The sequence below is a fragment of the Diadema setosum genome, chromosome 17, assembly GCF_964275005.1.
Source record: "Diadema setosum chromosome 17, eeDiaSeto1, whole genome shotgun sequence".
Taxonomy (NCBI): domain Eukaryota; kingdom Metazoa; phylum Echinodermata; class Echinoidea; order Diadematoida; family Diadematidae; genus Diadema; species Diadema setosum.
Window position 1 is genome coordinate 1,765,809 of NC_092701.1, and position 19,628 is coordinate 1,785,436.

The 19,628-nt window shown below is 36.4% G+C and overlaps 1 protein-coding gene across 1 annotated transcript in view; it reads right to left on the reverse strand.

Moving 5' to 3' along the window:
• Positions 1–19,628, reverse strand: part of LOC140241092 (uncharacterized) — a 329,537-nt gene that overhangs the window by 235,489 nt on the left and 74,420 nt on the right. The window contains exons 11-14 of the mRNA XM_072320859.1: positions 18,088–18,154; positions 16,415–16,590; positions 4,216–4,398; positions 2,031–2,213 (exon numbers count right to left, since the gene is read on the reverse strand). Of these exons, the coding sequence (XP_072176960.1) occupies positions 2,031–2,213; positions 4,216–4,398; positions 16,415–16,590; positions 18,088–18,154 (609 nt within the window). The remainder of the gene's footprint in view (positions 1–2,030; positions 2,214–4,215; positions 4,399–16,414; positions 16,591–18,087; positions 18,155–19,628) is intronic.

Here is a 19,628-nt window from a genome sequence, read left to right on the forward strand (position 1 = left end):
AAAGTATCTTACTAAACATATGGGTGCAATACAAATGAAGAAAATAGAACGCGCCTTCCATATTCTTGAAATTAAAGCCATCGGTATATAAGTTAAAGCAATTACTCCCTTTAACTCTCTGACAGTCGTAGTTCATAAATTGTGTGAGAGTTCCTTTTCTTAGGCTCGTAGTCATTTTTTTTTTATTAACGCTACTTAAAAGCCACATTGGCAGAGAATTCAAATAAGTTTAGATAGTTAAATACTGGACATCATACGCCAAACAACTAAAGCAGAAGGTATGAACAAAGTCTGCGTTAATATAAATACAACAATAATGCTGTAAGATTATTCCCACAATTTCGTTAAGGATTAATGAAGGTATATATCGCCTCTTTAACCAACCTTCATGATCCCAATATTCAAACCTTATTAATTGCGCCCAGATCATAAATCCACAATGTTATAAATGAAAGGTTTGTCGACCCCATCGGTCACGAAAGCGGATGAACTCGAAATTGGTATATGAGCATATCAGCTCCGAATCCCCGACCAACAAAAAAAAAAACGAAATGATGAAAATAATGATTCCAATACAAACAACGGCATAACAAGCAATACGTTGTTGTTGTTGTTGTTGTTTGCATATCCGAAAACATAATGTGTGGGGGTGTTTAAAACTGTATGTAAAGTTAAGAATGACTAGAGCGCGACCGGTGATCATTTCTTGTACTAAATTATTTGAATTCTGATAAGTATAGCACATCAGAACTGATCACCAGTCGCTAGTAAGTTTTTTTTTTTGTGTGTGTGTGTGTGTGTGAGTGTGTGTGTGTGTGTGTGTGTGTGCGTGTGTAAATTTACGAACAGCTTTACAAAACATTTTCCCAGTACTGTTTTCATAGGATAATAATAACAAGCAACAAAGTTCATGTAGTACAAGATTGTTGTTACTATTTTTGGATGCATATGGAATAAAAAGCAAGCGGACTTCTTTTTTCTTGCAGCTCGTCTGATTTTTAATCTCTTAAAAGGATTCCATGATCGTCAAGAACTGTAAAGCTCTTAATAGTGAATTTATAATAGTGTTGTTACATAGTGAAAATATTTCAATAACCGTGGGGATTAAAATACGTTCTCCGCAAAGAGAGCTGTGCTCACGGGAGGGGGGGGGACCAATAACAGTGTTTGTTGCAGTAGGCTGAAGATTATTTGCCAACGAATTAATATCACTAACAAGTCTAATGACACAAGTCAGGATTCATTTCAATACCTATTGAACGTGGTTTATTTTCAGGCAGTCAATACGCTTTCCGATGTCAAAAATAGACGAATTTTTTAATCGTTCGAGGCACTGCAGTCCGGTGATTAATGTAGCCACATTCTTTTCTGTGCTTATAGTTAACAGTGAATTCGTTAACATTTGGATGAAGTGTATGAAAATCACGAATCTAAGAATACACATAATTTGTGTTATAAAAGCAGACTGAAAGTCACCAGAACCCTGTAACTTGAGTCATTGATTTAATTCATTGCATTTCTATAGATTATTGTCGATTGTTATTCGTCTTTCCCCGTCTGTCGTCTCCCTTCCTTCTGTTTGACAGTTTCATCTTCTTTTCTTGACAGTTAAGACGAATATACGGTAGTCGGCAAACTCTGACATATTATCCATACCAGTGTATACAGCAAGCTAGAGCAAGGACGTTTACATAAAAAGAAAGATTAAGTCAATGGAGGACGATGGGTATAAAGTATATTCATTGTATTGTCAAAATACCATGAAGTAACCCTGTCATCGAAAACACTGCATACATGCGATGTTCACTCTTCCCGCACATTATTCCAATTCTAAGAAGCATTTAACCAACGAAAATTTTTGCTTTTCTGTTTGATTTTACTTGAGGTCTATCTTGAGTCACCGTAAAAATAATATTCTGATTTTAAATATTGTGATCAAAAGTCTTAAGAGTAGCGAGAAAAAAAAATGAATCAAATACGGATCATAGGCATGGAAAATTTAAATTATGCATACTTCTTGTGGATCATACCTGACATGATGATGCTAAGTAAGCGGTTGTTAAGAAGAACTGTTCAGGCCAGAAATCGCATGTCAGAGTGAAGTTGAAAAGGCGTGGCAATGTACACACCCATCGGGCCATGTCTCCTCCCATCGAGGAGGGATATTTACAGTCTCTGTCACTGCTCAGAAAATGCAACGTCAGATTTTTAATCTGAGGAATCGCAGAAAAAAAAACTAAATATGTCATTAGAAACAACAACAACATGTAAAGAAAGGCATAACAAAGTAGTTTCATTTAAACATATGGGTGCAATACAAATGAAACAAAATAGAACGCGCCTTCCATCCATCGGCATATGAGATAAACCAACCACTCTCTTCAATTCTCTGCCGTTTGTAGTTTATAGATTTTGTGACTGTTAATTTTGTTAGTCTCTTAGTCATATTTTGAATTAAGGCTACTTAAAAGCCGCATTGTCAGAGAATTCAAATTAGTTTAGATAGTTAATTACCCTCCATCATATGCCAATCAACAAGAGCAGAAGGTACGAACAAAGTCTGTGAAAACATAGATACATTGTACAACAATAATACTGCATGATTATTCTCAAAATCTCGTTAAGAATAAATGAAGGTAAATATTGCTCATTTAACCAAATTTCATGATCCCAATGTTCAAACCTTTTTAATTGCGCCCAGATCATAAATCCACAATGTCATTAATGAAAGGTTTGTCGAATCTCGTCGACATGAACCATAATTCCTGGGGTTGTGTCATAAAGTTGTTCGTTAAGTTACGAACGACTAGCGAGCGACTGGTGATCAGTTCTTGTGCTGAATTATGTAAATTCTGATAGGTACAGCACATCAGAAGATATCACCAGTCGCTCGTAAGTTTTTCGTAACTTTACGAACAGCTCTATGAAACAGGGCTCAGGTACTGTTTTCACATAGGATAGTAATAACAAACAATAACCAGTTTTCTCGGGATCATGTAGTACGAATTGCTGTCACTATTTTTGGATCCATATGGGATAAAAAACAAGCGGGCCTTCTTTTTTTTCGCAGCTCGTGTGATTTTAAATCTTCAAAGGATTCCGTGATCGTCAAGGCCTGTAATGCTTTCAATAGTGAAGTTCTGATAGTGTTGTTACATTGTGAAAACTATGTGTCGATAAACTGTTTGTCATAAATGTCGTGTACAAAATCATATTTCGTATAACGGAATTAAGCAGAAATAAATCAAATCAAATCAAAATATTTGAATAACCGTGGGGGATTAACACATTTTCTACGCAAAGAGCGTTGTGCTCATGGGGTGAGGGGAACCATAACAGTGGTTGATTGCAGTAAGCTGAGGATTATTTGTCAGTGAATTACTATCACCAACAAGTCTAATGACACAAGTCATGATTCAATTCAATACCTATCGAGCGTGCTTTATTCTCAGGCAGTCAGTGCACTTTGCAATGACAAAATGAGACGAATTATTGAATCGTTCGAGGCACTGCAGTCCGGTGATTAATGTATAGCCACATCCTTTTGTGTGCTTTTTGTAAACGGTGAATATTCGTTAACATTCTGATGAAGTAAATTACCAATCACTTATTTACGAATACACATAATTTGTGTACAAAAAAAAAAAAAACAGACTACGAGTGACCAGAACCCAGTCAATTGAGTCTGTAATCTAATTTGTGCATTTCTCAAGATTATTGTTGCTTGTTATTCGTCTTTCCCCGTCTGTCGTCTCCCTTCCTTCTGTTTGACAGTTTCATCTTCTTTTCTTGAGAGTTAAGACGAATTACGGTAGTCGGCAAACTCTGACATATTATCAATACCAGTGTATACAGCAAGAGCAAGGACGTTTACATAAAAAAGACAGATTAAGTCAATGGAGGACGATGGGTATAAAGTATATTCATTGTATTGTCAAAATACCATGAAGTAACCTTGTCATCGAAAACACTGCATACATGCGATGTTCACTCTTCCCGCACATTATTCCAATTCTAAGGAGCATTTAACTAACGAATATTTTTTGCTTTTCAGTTTGCTTTTACTTGAGGTCTATCTTAAATGACCGTACAAATATTATTCTGATTGTAAATATTGTGATCAAAAGTCTTAAGAGTAGCGAGAAAAAAAAATGAATCAAATACGGATCATAGGCATGGAAATCTTAAATTATGCATACTTCTTGTGGATCATACCTGACATGATGATGCTAAGTAAGCGGTTGTTAAGAAGAACTGTTCAGGCCAGAAATCGCTTGTCAGATTGAATGTCCAAAGGCGTGGCAATGTACACAACCATCGGGCCAAGTCTCCTCCAATCGAGGAGTGATGTTTACAGTCTTTGTCACTGCTCTGAAAATGCAACGTCAGATTCCAAATCTGCAGAAACACAGAAAAATAAAGCAAAACATGTCATCAGAAACAACAATATCATGTAAATAAGGAATAACAAAGAAGTTTTATTTCAACATATGGATGTAATACAAATGAAACAAAATAGAACGAGCCTTCCATCCATCGGCATATGAGATAAAACAATCACTCTCTTCAACTCTCTGCCGTTTGTAGTTTATACATTTTGTGGCTGTTAATTTTGTTAGTCTCAAAAGCCGCATTGTCAGAGAATTCAAATTAGGTTAGATAGTTAATTACTCTCCATCATATGCCAATCAACAAGAGCAGAAGGTACGAACAAAGTCTGTGAAAATATAAATACATTGTACAGCAATAATACTGTATGATTATTCTCAAAATCTCGTTAAGCATTAATGAAGGTAAAGATTGCTCATTTAACCAAATTTCATGATCCCAATGTTCAAACCTTTTTAATTGCGCCCAGATCATAAATCCACAATGTCATTAATGAAAGGTTTGTCGAATCTCATCGACATGAACCATAATTCCTGGGGTTGTTTCATAAAGTTGTTCGTTAAGTTACGAACGACTAGCGAGCGACTGGTGATCAGTTCTTGTGCTCAATTATGTAAATTCTGATAGGTATAGCACATCAGAAGATATCACCAGTCGCTCGTAAGTTTTTCGTAACTTTGCGAACAGCTCTATGAAACAGGGCCCAGGTACTGCTTTCACATACACACAGAGAAATTAGGGTTCTATTAGGGTTCTTATTTTCACCCTACGAGCAAATCTAACTAAGTGGCACCTTATAGGGTTCGGGATGGATGTAGGGGTGCAAATCCGAACCATAAAGGGAGCCAAGTCTTAAGGGTTCAAATTTAGAACCATTCCATAGTCTCTCCCGAAAGCTGACATGTGGGTGTTGAATGGTGTTTGCTTAAAATGCCACACATTTTTGGATATTATCGTATATTTTTATCAGAAAATATAACTACACGTTGTTAAAGAGTAACAGTGTCATCAGTAATACTGTACTAAAAAAAAATACTACTTGAATTAAACATTTGTTTTTTCTTCTCGCACGGGATCAAGAATATCATTTCAATGACGTTATCATAGAGAGAAAGCAAACGAGTACAAGTACACGTATTATGCGTGCACGCGTGGACCGTTGAGCATTTGGTCAATGGCAAAGCTAAAATCGCATGCGCACACCACGCCGTAGGTCGCGCGATATACGTACGTGCATACTACTGACGTTTCTCATTTGGAATGGACAGACGACCGTGAGGTTGGGATGATGAATTAATCTTTTTGATGAGCCAAACGTTGTGAGTAGATAATTGTACTGTAATTCCGTTGAAAATATTTCACAGTAATCGATGATGATATGTGTGAATTATGCTCATAGAATGCCGAGTGGTGAAAACTGATGCGAAAGAGTTGTATCGAGGTACATGTGTACTAACATGTCAGAAGTGCGATTATTTTACATACAGTAAAGCATAGCGAAAAGTCAATGAAAGTGCACGGTAATACGGAAAGCCTCTACTAAGGTACTAACTACGACCAGCAGCCCCATACGCATAGCGTAATTACGCTATGCGTATGGGGCTGCTGGACGCAATTACCAAAGTACGTACGTAAATAGGTGACCGGATATAGTCGCATCATTTTCGTTAATGGGAATTATTACGTTTGGGCTGAGTTGAGGCTCAGTTTGGATATTGGTTTCTGTGAAGTTGACAGAAAGAACGTTGTAGGCATGTATGATGTGCCTAATGCAGAAAAATAGTGTTCCTGGTTCATTTAGGAGAATTTAAGACATGTATGAAGATTATGAAGTCAGAAAATGTAGGTCGGCCTTGACTCCTTGTTGTCTGTCAATGAAAATAGAATGTGTGTTATAGATTAGCAATGCCATAGTTACAGAGCATAAGCAATGATACCCGATATGTGAATTTAGATAATATCAACTGGAGAAGTTACATGTGGTAGACATGACATAAAATAAGTCACACAAACAAGGTATGTAAACGGTAAATCAATTTAGAAGTACAACTACTTGATCCCATACTTTAGCAGGTAGATATTCCAATATTGATTGTATGTTGAACTTTGTTTTATTCAATTACAGGTTGAACCATGCTGACCCGTGTTGATGCATGGTGTTAGCTTGGTCTCATACTGGGCCAAAGGGACCTGTGTTTGATTGATTATTTATCATCGAGTTCACTATGCATCAAGTCCAATAAAGGTCTTCAGGATGAGTGATGCAGGTCAACCTCGAGAGACTGGTGAGCCATATAGGATGCAAGAGCTGGAGATGGAAGATGTTCAGGATGTCAATCCTGGTTCCTCGTTGAGTCAGTGTGGAAGCCATGCCAGTTCTTCTGAGAGTGATGGCCAGAAGGGCATACCATTTGGCAGCTGAAGCAGCTGCTATAGAAACGCATCAAAAACTAGAGCTCGAGGAGTTTCGACTTATGCAGCGTAAGATGACATTAGCTATGAAGACCAAGCTGCAGGTTGCTGAAGCAGAGAAGCAGATATACCTTGACTACGAGAACAAGAAGTTGGGAGTCAGCTTTCCTGTGAAAGCAGAGGATGAAACCTTGCTGTACCCAAGTGAATGCGCCAACCAACCAGTAAACACGAGTACACCGATTTCCCTGACTAGAGAAGTAGCAAAAAAGTTATTTTCAAATTTTCTTTGACTTTTAGCAGATATAGTCCAAAAGCCAATAAGATCATCATCATCATGTAGTATCCCTGAACCAGGTTTGATGAAAGCCCATCAATTTTTCCGTAGATACATCCGTACAGACCGGGAGACAGACATGCAACCTGAAAACATATGCCTCCGGCACCATTCAGGGCGGAGGCATAATAATGAGACTCCTACATGCCATGTTTAAACCATATAAAATTTGAGACGGGTCACATTGAATCCCCCCCCCCCATTAGAATTGCTAAACACCACGGCTCTAGAAACATCTTTCCATTTTAATCCAGAAAGTAATCACCTCCCTGTTTTTAGCCCAAAGTGAGCATGAAGCCTCTCCATGAAATGAAGATTGGCATTTTTTTTTTTTGCAAAATATATGTGAAAATGTCTAATTTCATAGATAACGATAACTATTTATTCTGTCTTCTAAACTGTTGTCAGATTATTCCCTTTCTTAGAATGCACTGGCCTTGAATATTTACAAGAATATTCTAAAGAAATATATAATAGAAAAATACAAGAGAACGAACTTGCAAATTACAAATTTAAACACAACCTAAAGAGAACTTGACTTCTATTCACTTTTTATCTTTTTTTTTTGGGGGGGGGGAGGGTGGATTATGGATGAAAATATGAATCTGCTAATGGATATGAAATACTAAAAGTATGCTTTCCATTATATTTCATACTAGATGGGGTTAGTTTGTATTTTATTATTTAGATAATTCTTCACCATCGATAGCCTCAGTGCTTCAACAACACATGCACACTTTGAATTGATTGTTTAAGTAGGGAACAAAAAAAAAGTAAGTCGCCTGCTGTTTTTTGTAGTAGACAGCCACACAATGTATGTCAATTTTGGGCAATCTCTGGCAATGCAATGTCATAAGTGGAGTAGCTTTGTGACACTTGACAAAAGCATGATTTTCTCACAAACCCTTTATGTATATAAGGATTGAAAAATAGAGTTTGTTCCAAAACCTGAGAAAACCTAACATATCATATCTACTTTTTTGCATATAAAAGAACACTGGACTTCACTCTTTGAGAAGGCAGAAACTATTATCATTGCCCTTACATACGTCAGTGACTTGTCGAGGAAATGTGCATGTTTTTCCTAAAAGAAAAAAAATGTGAAATTCTGTTTAGGTTTTCCTTGAATTGTTCTACGCGTGTGACATCATGAACTGTAGTACTCTTCTCACTCTGCTGCTGCGACTGCACAAATTATTTGAAAATTATTAACTTTTGAACTGAATGTCCGCTTTTCAATTTTTTTTACTGATGTGTTCTAATAGTATAAGCCAGTTCGGGGTGCCAGCTGAGCATGTGTAGAAAAAGGTTATTTGTACCGAGAGACAGGTTGGTTTTTTAATTTCACTGTGATAAGCATCTGTAATGCTAGGATTATTCATGGAATCCTTATAAATGGTGCCTGCCAATACATCCACTTGACAGCAAGCCTGGTATTTGGCAATGTTAACACACACAAAAAAGGTTTGTTAACATATTCAAAACAGCACTTAATAGAATAAATGACTCCCTAAGTGTTGACTGACGAACCATACTGGTCACTTCATCTACACTGCATTCTTTGTTTGAATATGAGTTCCATAAATGGCTATTGTGGGCAAGCTGCTGCATTATGTCACTTTGAATTGAGTGAAGTGCCTAACTAACTGAGAAAAATGAAAGGTCATTTGTACCTATGTGCACATGAGCTATCTCCGGACTGGCTTATTGCTGCGCATTCACTCAATCCACATCTAGGTCTATATGAAGGTGGACTTGCCCTCTAACTCTGATTATAATTTTAAGCTTTCTTTAAGTAGGTTGTATAAAGTGCTGATATATTTGTGTAAGGTTTGGTGAAAATTAAGTGTTAAATGATTGGAAGAGTTGTGAGACTGTAACATCAACACTTGAGGTATTTCTCATGCATGATCATAAATCTCTGTAAAATATTAATGGTAATAGTAATAATGATAATATTGATGATAACAATAATAATAGTAATAATAATGATAATTGTAATAATGATATATTTTGTTCCTGATCATTATGCTTGTGATGGTGCCAATACCAATACCTGCTTTATAAATGTGAAAAATCGACTGCTCTTTACAATATTTTGAATGTTGGGGCTAAACTACATACATTGTGTAATTATATTTATGGTCTACTGAGTACAATGTGCTTCTTGTTTCCATCGCTTGAAAAAAAAATATATATAAAAAAAATGTTTTTAAACTTGTCTCACAAGACATATTCCTTCCTCTTTATGTCCAGTTTGTCATACCACTGATTGGTTAACCTTATTTTCCCTTTCTGAGGTAACATTTTCTGTAGAATTGTTAATGTTAATTTGATGCAATGAAAAGTGTTTTCAGATGTGCTATTCTGCCCGAGATTTATAACTGGGACATATCTTTAGCTGTGTGCATAAAAAAGTAACCAAATTTAGATGTGCATTCTTCATTTTTTAATTTTTTTTTCACCTTTTTATCATTGGTGTAATTGTATATGAAAAACAAAATGTGAAGTATACTAATTGTATAATGGGGCACATTCGCAAGCTCTCAAGCTTGGAATTGGATGGAATATGTCAGTACAAGTAGTGAGTTTCAAATATATATGACAGAACTTTGCCATACCCTTCATTGTTTTGGCAATAACTTGTGTACGAGAAATCAGAGTTGACATATACATGTAGCTGTTAATGTCTAAGAGCGTCATAAAGGTGTTTTTGATTACCGTAAGATGTACCGGTAAATTCAAGGTACATATCTATGACCCATTCTAGAAGTAGAAGGACAATGTGAAAGATATTTGTCACATAGTTTACTATTACTCTGCACAAGCTTCAAGGATTTTTTTAAATAAAAACAATCGGTGCTTTTTGTGAATGTGGTAACTTCCTTCAAAAGAAGAAAAAGTAATCATTTGAGGGAAAGAACGAATTTTTTTCTTATTCAATGTACTGACCAAATTTGATACATTTTTGATTTACATTGCCCTTTTTTTGACAAAATATGCATCTCGTATTAGAATTTGTAGAAATACAATGTATATTTGATGTTTACTTTAAAGTAAACTATGACAAAGAAAATCGCTGTTAACTTGTCCCTCTTCCATGAGACATATAAAATTTTAATAATTTATATGTAAGTATGCACTGTATTCATCATGTTTATGTTCTATTTGTTGTTGAATTGAAGTCTCTGACTTCAGTTTTTGAAAGATTGTGGATTTAATTGACTGAGAAACTGTGTGTAAATCTATGCATGCTATTTTGCTTCATGTCTGGAGTGTTACCTTCGGTAATTGTTTGTGAAGTCAGTGAAGGCATCCAGTATATAATTATTTTGGTTTAAAAAAAATAGGTTATGATTTTCACCATATGGGGTGCAGAAAGGTAACCCTATATAGAGACGTGTGCAAATTGTATTGCATCCTATATTGCGGTGACTTTATCATCCCATAGGGTGCAAAATTACAACAATAACAATATGAACCATAATGGGTGCAGGTATGATGTGCAGAAGGGGAACCCTGTATAGAGGTCCATATTTGCACCTTATAGAGTGTTGAATATAGGGTGCTAAATAAGAACCCCCCAAAATAGAACCCTAAATGAAGCCGCTGGTGTTACAACGATATGAACCAGATAGGGTGCAAATTTGCACTTGAATTTTTGTTCACCCGATGGGGTGCAGAAAGGGAACCCAATGGAGGGGTGCAAATATGCACCATATATGGTGTTAAATATAGGGTGCTAAATAAGCACCCCCAAAAATAGAACCCTAAATGGAGCCGCTGTGTGTACGATTATAATAACAAACAAAAACAAGTTTTCTCGGGATCATGTAGTACGAATTGCTGTCACTATTTTTGGATGCATATGGGATAAAAACCAAGCGGGCCTTCTTTTTTTTTCGCAGCTCGTGTGATTTTAAATCTTCAAAGGATTCCGTGATCGTCAAGGCCTGTAATGCTTTCAATAGTGAAGTTCTGATAGTGTTGTTACATTGTGAAAACTATGTGTCGATAAACTGTCATAAATGTCGTGTACATAACCATATTTGATGTAACGGAATTAAGCAGAAATAAATCAAATCAAATCAAAATATTTGAATAACCGTGGGGGATTAACACATTTTCTACGCAAATACCCTTGTGCTCATGGGGTGAGGGGAACCATAACAGTGTTTGATTGCAGTAAGCTGAGGATTATTTGTCAATGAATTACTATCACCAACAAGTCTAATGACACAAGTCATGATTCACTTCAATACCTATCGAGCGTGCTTTATTCTCAGGCACTCAGTACACTTTGCAATGACAAAAAAAAAAGGCGAATTATTGAATCGTTCGAGGCACTGCAGTCCGGTGATTAATGTATAGCCACATTCTTTTCTGTGCTTTTTTGTGAACGGTGAATATTTGTTAACATTCTGATAAAGTAAATGACCAATCACTTATTTATGAATACACGTAATTTGTGTAAAAAAAGCAGACTACGAGTGACCAGAACCCAGTCAATTGAGTCTGTAATCTAATTTGTGCATTTCTCAAGATTATTGTCGCTTGTTATTCGTCTTTCCCCGTCTGTCGTCTCCCTTCCTTCTGTTTGACAGTTTCATCTTCTTTTCTTGAGAGTTAAGACGAATTACGTTAGTCGGCAAACTCTGACATATTATCCATACAATTGTATACAGCAAGAGCAAGAACGTTTATATAAAAAGAAAGATTAAGTCAATGGAGGACGATGGGTATAAAGTATATTCATTGTGTTGTCAAAATACCATGAAGTAACCCTGTCATCGAAAACACTGCATACATGCGATGTTCACTCTTCCCGCACATTATTCCAATTCTAACAAGCATTTAACTAACGAATATTTTTTGCTTTTCTGTTTGCTTTTACTTGAGGTCTATCTTGAATGACCGTACAAGTAATATTCAGATTTTACATAATGTGATCAAAAGTCTTAAGAGTGACGAGGAAAAAATGAATCAAATAAGGATTATAGGCATGGAAAATATGAATTATGCATACTTCTTGTTGATTATACCTGACATGATGATGCTGTGTCAGCGGCTGTTGAGAAGAACTTTTCAGGCCAGAAATCGCATGTCAGACTGAATGTCCCAAGACATGGCAATGTACACACCCATCGGACCAAGTCTCCTCCCATCGAGGAGTGATATTTACAATCTTTGTCACTGCTCTGAAAATGCAACGTCAGATTTTTAATCTGAGGAAACGCAGAGAAAAAAAGCAAAATATGTCATTAGAAACAACAACAGCGTGTAAATAAGGCAAAACAAAGTAGTTTCATTTAAACATATTGGTAGATAGAACGCGTTTTTAATTTTCATGAAATTAAAGCCATCGGTATACATGAGATAAAGCAAAACTTCCTTCAACTCTCTGACGTTCGTAGTTCATAAATTTTGTGAGAGTTCCTTTTCTTTGGCTCGTAGTCATAATTTGAGTTAATCCTAATTAAAAGCCGCATTGGCAGAGAATACAAATACAGATTGAGTTTGGATAGTTAAATACTGTCCATCATATGCCAATCAACAAAAGCAGAAGGTATGAACAAAGTATGTGTACATGTAAATACAACAATAATGCTGTAAGATTATTCCTATAATTTTGTTAAAGATTAATGGAGGTAAATATTGCTCATTTAAGCAAAGTTCGTGATCCCAATGTTCAAACCCTTTTAATAGCGCCCAGATCATAAATCCACAATGTCATAAATGAAAGGTTTATCGAACCCCATCGGTCACATAAGCAGATGTACTCGAAATTGTTCTATGAGCAAATAAGATCCGAGCCTCTAACAAACATAAAACGTAATGATGAAATGATATATAATACAGACAACGGCAAAAAAACAATACGGTCTTTTTTCCCTTTTTCCCCTTTTTTTTCTGCATATCCAAAAACATGATTGCAGGGGGTGATTCATAAAGCTTTTCGTAAAGTTACGAACCACCAGCGAGCGAATGGTGATCAGTTCTTGTGCTGAATTATGTTAATTTTTATAAGTATAGCACCTAAGAATATACCACTAGTCGCTCGTAAGTTGTTCGCAACTTTACGGACAGCTGTATGAGACAGGGCCCAGGTATTTTTTTTTTCACATACGGTAGTAATAACAAACAACAACAAGCTTTCTCCGCATCATGCAGTAAAAGATTGCTCTTACTATTTTTGCATACATAAGGATAAAAACCAAGCGGATCTTCCTTTTCTTGCAGCAAGCGTAATTTTAAGTCTTCAAAGGATTCCGTGATTGTAAAGGCCTGTAAAGCTTATATTAGGGAAGTCCTGATAGTGTTGTTACATTGTGAAAATATTTGAATAACCGTGGGCGATTAAAAAATGTTCTACGCAAAGAGCGTTGCGCTCATGGGGTGGGGGAACCATAGCAGTGTTTGATTGCAGAAAGCTGAGGATTATTTGTGAATGAATTACTATCACCAACAAGTCTAATGACACGATTCATGATTCCATTCCATATCTATCGAACGTGCTTTATTCTCAGGCAGTCAGTACACTTTCCAATGACAAAAAAATGACATATCATTGAATTCTTCGAGGCACTGCAGTCCTGTTATTAATGTAGCCGCATTTTCTTTTTTCTGGGCTTATATAGTTAACAGTGAATACATAACATTCTGAAATATATGGCTAATCACTAATCTAAGAATACACATAATTTGTGTTTTAAAAAACGGGCTGCGAATGACCAGAACCTAGTCAATTTAGTAATTTTTGCATTTCTGGATAATTCTCGCTTGTTATAAGGCTTTTCCCGTCTTTTGTCTCCCTCCGTCTGTTTGACAGTCTCATTTTCTTTTCTTGAGAGTTAAAACGAATTACGGTACTCGGCAAACTTCCCTCTTGAATGACCGTACAAATAATATTTTGCGTTTACATAATGTGATCAAAAGTCTCAAGAGTGACTAGAAAAGGAAAAACTAATCAAATAAGGATCATAGGCATGGGAAATATAAATGATGCATACGTTTTGTTGATTATACCTGACATGACAATGCTGAGTCAGCGGCTGTTGAGAAAAACTTTTCAGGCCAGAAATCGCATGTCAGACTGAATATCCGAAGGCTTCTCAATGTACACACCCATCGGGCCAAGTCTCCTCCCATCGAGGAGTGATATTTACAATTGTTGTCACTGCTCTGAAAATGCAATATCAGATTGGAAATCTGTACAAACGCAGAGAAATAAAGCAAAACATGTCATCAGAAATAACAGTATCATGTAAATAAGGAATAACAAAGTAATTTTATTTAAACATACGGGTGCAAAACAAATGAAGAAGATAGAACGCGCCTTCCATATATATTCGTGAAATTAAAGCCATCGGTATATGAGATAAACCAATCACTCCCTTCAACTGTGAGAGTTACTTTTCTTAGGCTCGTAGTTATGTTTTGAATTAAAGCTACCTAAAAGCCGCATTGGCAGAGAATGTGAATGAGTTTAGATAGTTAAATGCGTTCCATCATATGCCAATCAACAAAAGCAGAAGGTACGAACAAAGTTTGTGTATACATGAATTCAACAATACCGCTGTAAGATTATTCCTACAATTTTGTAAAGAATTAATGGAGGTAAATATTGTTCATTTAACCAACATTTACGATCCCAATATTCAAACCTTTTAATTGCGTTAAGATCAAAAATCCACAATGTCATTTATGAAAGGTTTGTCGAATCCTATCGGTCACATAAGCAGATGAATTCGAAATTGTTCTATGACCATGCTCCGAATCCCCAACCGAAAAAACAAAAAACAAAACTGAAATGATGAAATGATGCCAATAGAAACAACGGCATAACAAGCAATACGTTTTTGTTTTTGTTGTTGTTGTTGTTGTTTACATATCCTGAAACATAATGTCTGGGGGTGTTTCATAAAACTGTGTGTAAAGTTAAGAACGACTAGCGCGCGACTGGTGATCACTTTTTGTACTGAATTATTTGAATTCTGATAAGTGTAGCACATCAAAACTGGTCACCAGTTGCTAGTAAGTTTTTTGTTTTGTTTGTGTGTGTGTATGTGTGTGTGTGTGTGTAAATATACGAACAGCTTTACAAAACTTTTCCCCAGTACTGTTTTCACATAGGGTAATAATAACAAACAACAGAGATCATGTAGTACAAGATTGCTGTTGCTATTTTCGGATGCATATGAGATAAAAATAAAAAGGACCTTCATTTTCTTCCAGCTCGTGTGCTTTTAAATCTCTTCAAAGGATTCCGTGATCATCAAGACCTGTAAAGCTCTTAATAGTGAAGTTCTGATAGTTTGTTACATGGTGAAAATATTTTAATGACCGTGGCGGATAAAGAGATGTTCTCAGCATAGAGCGCCGTGCTCATGGGATAAGGGGACCATAGTCATAATTTGTTTGCAGTAAGCTGTGGATTATTTGTCAAGGAATTACTATCACAAGCAAGTCTAATGACACAAGTCATGATTCAATTCAATACCTATCGAACGTGCTTTATTTGCAGGCAATAAACACACTTTCCAATGACAAAAGGAGACAATTGTTTGGGTCGCTCGAGGCACTGCAGTAAGGTGATAAATGAAGCCACATTTTTTTCTCTGCTTATTGTTAACAGTGAATTCGGTAACATTCTCATGAGGTATATGACTAATCCCTAACCAAAGAATACACATAATTTGTGTGAGAAAAAAAAAAGAGACTGCAAGTGACCAATACCCAGTCAATTGAGCCTGTAATCATCTCTTTTTTGTGCATTTCTAAAGATTATCGTTGCTTGTTATTCGTCTTTCCCCATCTGTCGTCTCCTTTCCGTATGTTTGACAGTTTCATCTTCTTTTCTTGAGTTTTAAGACAAATTACGGTACAAGGCGAACTTTGACTAAACATTTATACCATGTATTCAGCAAGAGCAAGAACATTTACAAAAAAAGAAGAAGATTAAGTCAATGGAGGACGATGGGTAAGAAGTATGATAATATTAACACACCATGAGATAACCCTGTCATTGTCAACACTGCATATACGCGATGTTTACTCTTCCGCTTCATTACACCAACTCTAACAAGCATTTAACTATGGACTATTTTTGTTTTTCTGTTTGGTTTTACTTGAGGTCTCTCTTGAATGACCGTATAGATAAATTGTCTGATTTTACATAATGTGATCAAAAGTCTCAAGAGTGGCGAGCAAAAATGATTTAGATATGGATCATAGGCATGGAAAATAAAAGCTATACATATTTCTTGTGGATAATACCTGACATGATGATGCTGAGTCAGCGGCTCTTGAGAAGAACTTTTCAGGCCAAAAATCGCATGTCAGACTGAATGTCAAAAGGTCTGGCAATGTACACACCCATCGGGCCAAGTCTCCTCCCATCGAGGAGTGATATTTACAATCTTTGTCACTGCTCTGAAAATGCAACTGGATATGTGTGGCGCTCCGTCGGAATGAGTCAAAAGTCGCAAAAAATGAAATCGTAGTTATGCCTATAAGTGAATTCTACAGACTCTAAGCTTTACACTGATATGTAATACAACTCATTTCGACATCCCCATAGATCATAAAAACGAATATTAACCACGTTTGTTATGTCAGTTGATTTTCTAAATAACGGAGAAAATCGCTCTCAAAGTCCAGGCTATGTTCATGCTCACAACCTGTTTCTTTCACGGGACGAAACAATACAACTGTCCTGCTTAGCGACGGCGTTTACGCTCCATCGCACGCACTACCGTATAAGGCGATAGCTTGGGTATGTAAGATAATCAACCAATCGCAGGACAGGTCTATCATTAACGATTCTGACCAATACGGCAGCCCGAATGTAAACTTCGGCGCGTTTGTGTCCGTGCCGCTGCCGCCGCATGAATGAGTCGGTACGCGTTGTGTGTCGGCTGCGTTGTGGTTTGCCGCAATTTTTAACTCATAAACAATAGGAAACAGTAGAAAGAAAAGAAGGCACGCAATGCGTCTTACGAGAAGCGTCTTTTAGCGAGGGCGTTGATCGCTTCCATTCTCCTCCCATGTTGTTGTCAATGGAAACTAAAGAGGATGCGTTTAGCAAGTACCAATACCTAAATAGAACCTGAGAACCTATTGTAGGCGGGCACGCAATGCGTCTTACGAGAAGCGTCTTTTAGCGAGGGCGTTCATCGCTTCCGTTCTCCTCCCATGTTGTTGTCAATGGAAACTAAAGAGGATGCGTATAGCAAGTACCAATACCTATTAAATAGAACCTGAGAACCTATTCTAGGCGGGGGTTCAAAAGACAGCATCGGCAGAAAAAGTCAATGAAGTTGATTAACGATAGTCGTCTTTTGAGATCGTGTTCTTTGCGTGTACTTAAAACCCTCAAATTACGCACATGGTCGTAATGTTGCAGAGCATCAAAAACTGCTTTCGCGTCTTTTCTGCTGCAGCTGTATACAGCCGTAACATTATGAATTCCCGCCATATTAAAGGCACATTTCCTTTATAGGCGTTGCGTGCACAGTAATTATCGCTTATCACGCTTGCCAATGCTGCACATATTATACATATCAGAAGCAAAGGTTGATGTAGGCTTGACAGCTTCACGTTGGGTTTACAATGATTCTCAGTCACTTTTCTAATAGCATAGCATATAAAAAACAATTAACTTGTAGCTTAAGCGGAATAATTTTTTTTTTTTTACATCACATGTGCAGTTACAATCTTTCTGCGTTTGAGAAGTGGATCATAAATAATAATACTGAAAAATATTCGGAATTAATACTTAGGCCTTCTTCACTTCGTTTTGTATTCACAAACCTTATCAGAAAAAAAAAAAAAAATGATTGCTTGATTACTTTCGGGTAAAGGAACTACCGGAAAGGAACCGCATTTGATTTTCTTGTTAACGAACCTAAGCTAATAGCAAACCATATTTCATTGTGTGATTAACGAACCTTCAGAATAATCAATTGTATTACCCCCCTCCCCCAAGGAAAAAAAAAAGCATTTCAATGTCATGCGCTGCAATAGCGATAAAAGGCCCGTTTTATTTCGTAGTGTGTCTCAGTACTCCTGTGCTTATTTCTAAGGATGTGCCTCTCTTAATGATTGCGATTGATGTTCAACTATTTCTTTCACGCGAGCTTGAACAGGAAGAAGCTAAAATTCAGGCAAGGAGACGAGTTTTCTTCCATGAAATGCAATCATTAAGACACATCTATTCACGAAAGTTGTGTGATTGCTTATGTGCTAAAGAATTGTGTCCATTACATGAATCAGGCACTATACAAAACGGTTGAAATCTATTGAAAGTCGAACTTCGTTTTGTTTTTTGTTTTTTGTTCAATTTCATTTCAATTTTAAGCGGGGATAGACTAGAAATTAGTTTGTCTATACTGGCAGGAGACATTACAGTTTTCCAGTACATGCTCCGCATTTAAACAGTCGCCATATTTTCGTGGTCAGAATCAGATAATGGACACGTGATATATTATAAAAATGAAAATAGAAAACAACGAACACGCCATATGTACAAACATTATGAACTTCAATGAATTAAACTTACCTGTGATATTCTGCATAAAAAACAAGCACGCCGATTAAATGATTTGATATAATTAATAGAGCACACAGCGATATCATGCATGGCAGATCAAATCAAGTTCAATTGGTGAGAAAGCTAAATGAAGTTAAAAAGTTGACTTCTCTTCGTTTCTCTTTCAATTCATGAAAACAGAATTACATTGTATATCTATTGAAGAGGATTGTCTCTGTTGCGAACGATCGCCATATATAGCACTGTTAGTCTCCTGCGCAAATCCGAATCCCTAAATACTTTAATTTTTGCTTGATAATGTAATAGCCCTGCTCATAATTTCATAAAGGACTCGCAAATTCAAAGTTTCAAACCGTATACTAAAACATTATATTGTATACGGTGTATTTCAAAAAAAACATTTTGAATGCGTTGCGTGTTAGCATGTTAATAGCACCAATCTGCCTTTTATTTTCCGTATACGTAAAGCGCACAGAAACGTAACCAAATGTTACAAAATACAGTGAAATGCATTGTACGGCGTGGTACTATCATTAGAAGTATATCCCATTCCTTTTTACTTTTATTTGCTTGAACCAAACCATGTGTCATTTTCGTAGCGACATCACTAGGAAGATTAGAATGTATGAAGATAATCGTTACTCATTTTTTTTTTTTTTTGCGCTACTATTATAGCATTTACATTTTCCAACTTTTATTGACATGCAGTACTATGTTACTGTATTGTTACGATTACGAATGTTGGTTATGAATTCAAAAGACTGGTTTATTAATCGAACTACAAAGGTAATAGCTGTTTTGAAAGTAGTTCGATACAAGTTCAAAACGCGATCGAAGTCATTGTCATAGGGGGAACTGATAGCTCTAGAAAACTTGTTTAGGCTAGTAAAGATTGCCGTATAGGCAATCTTTGTAGAAAGTTTTGACTTAGGCCGTCTA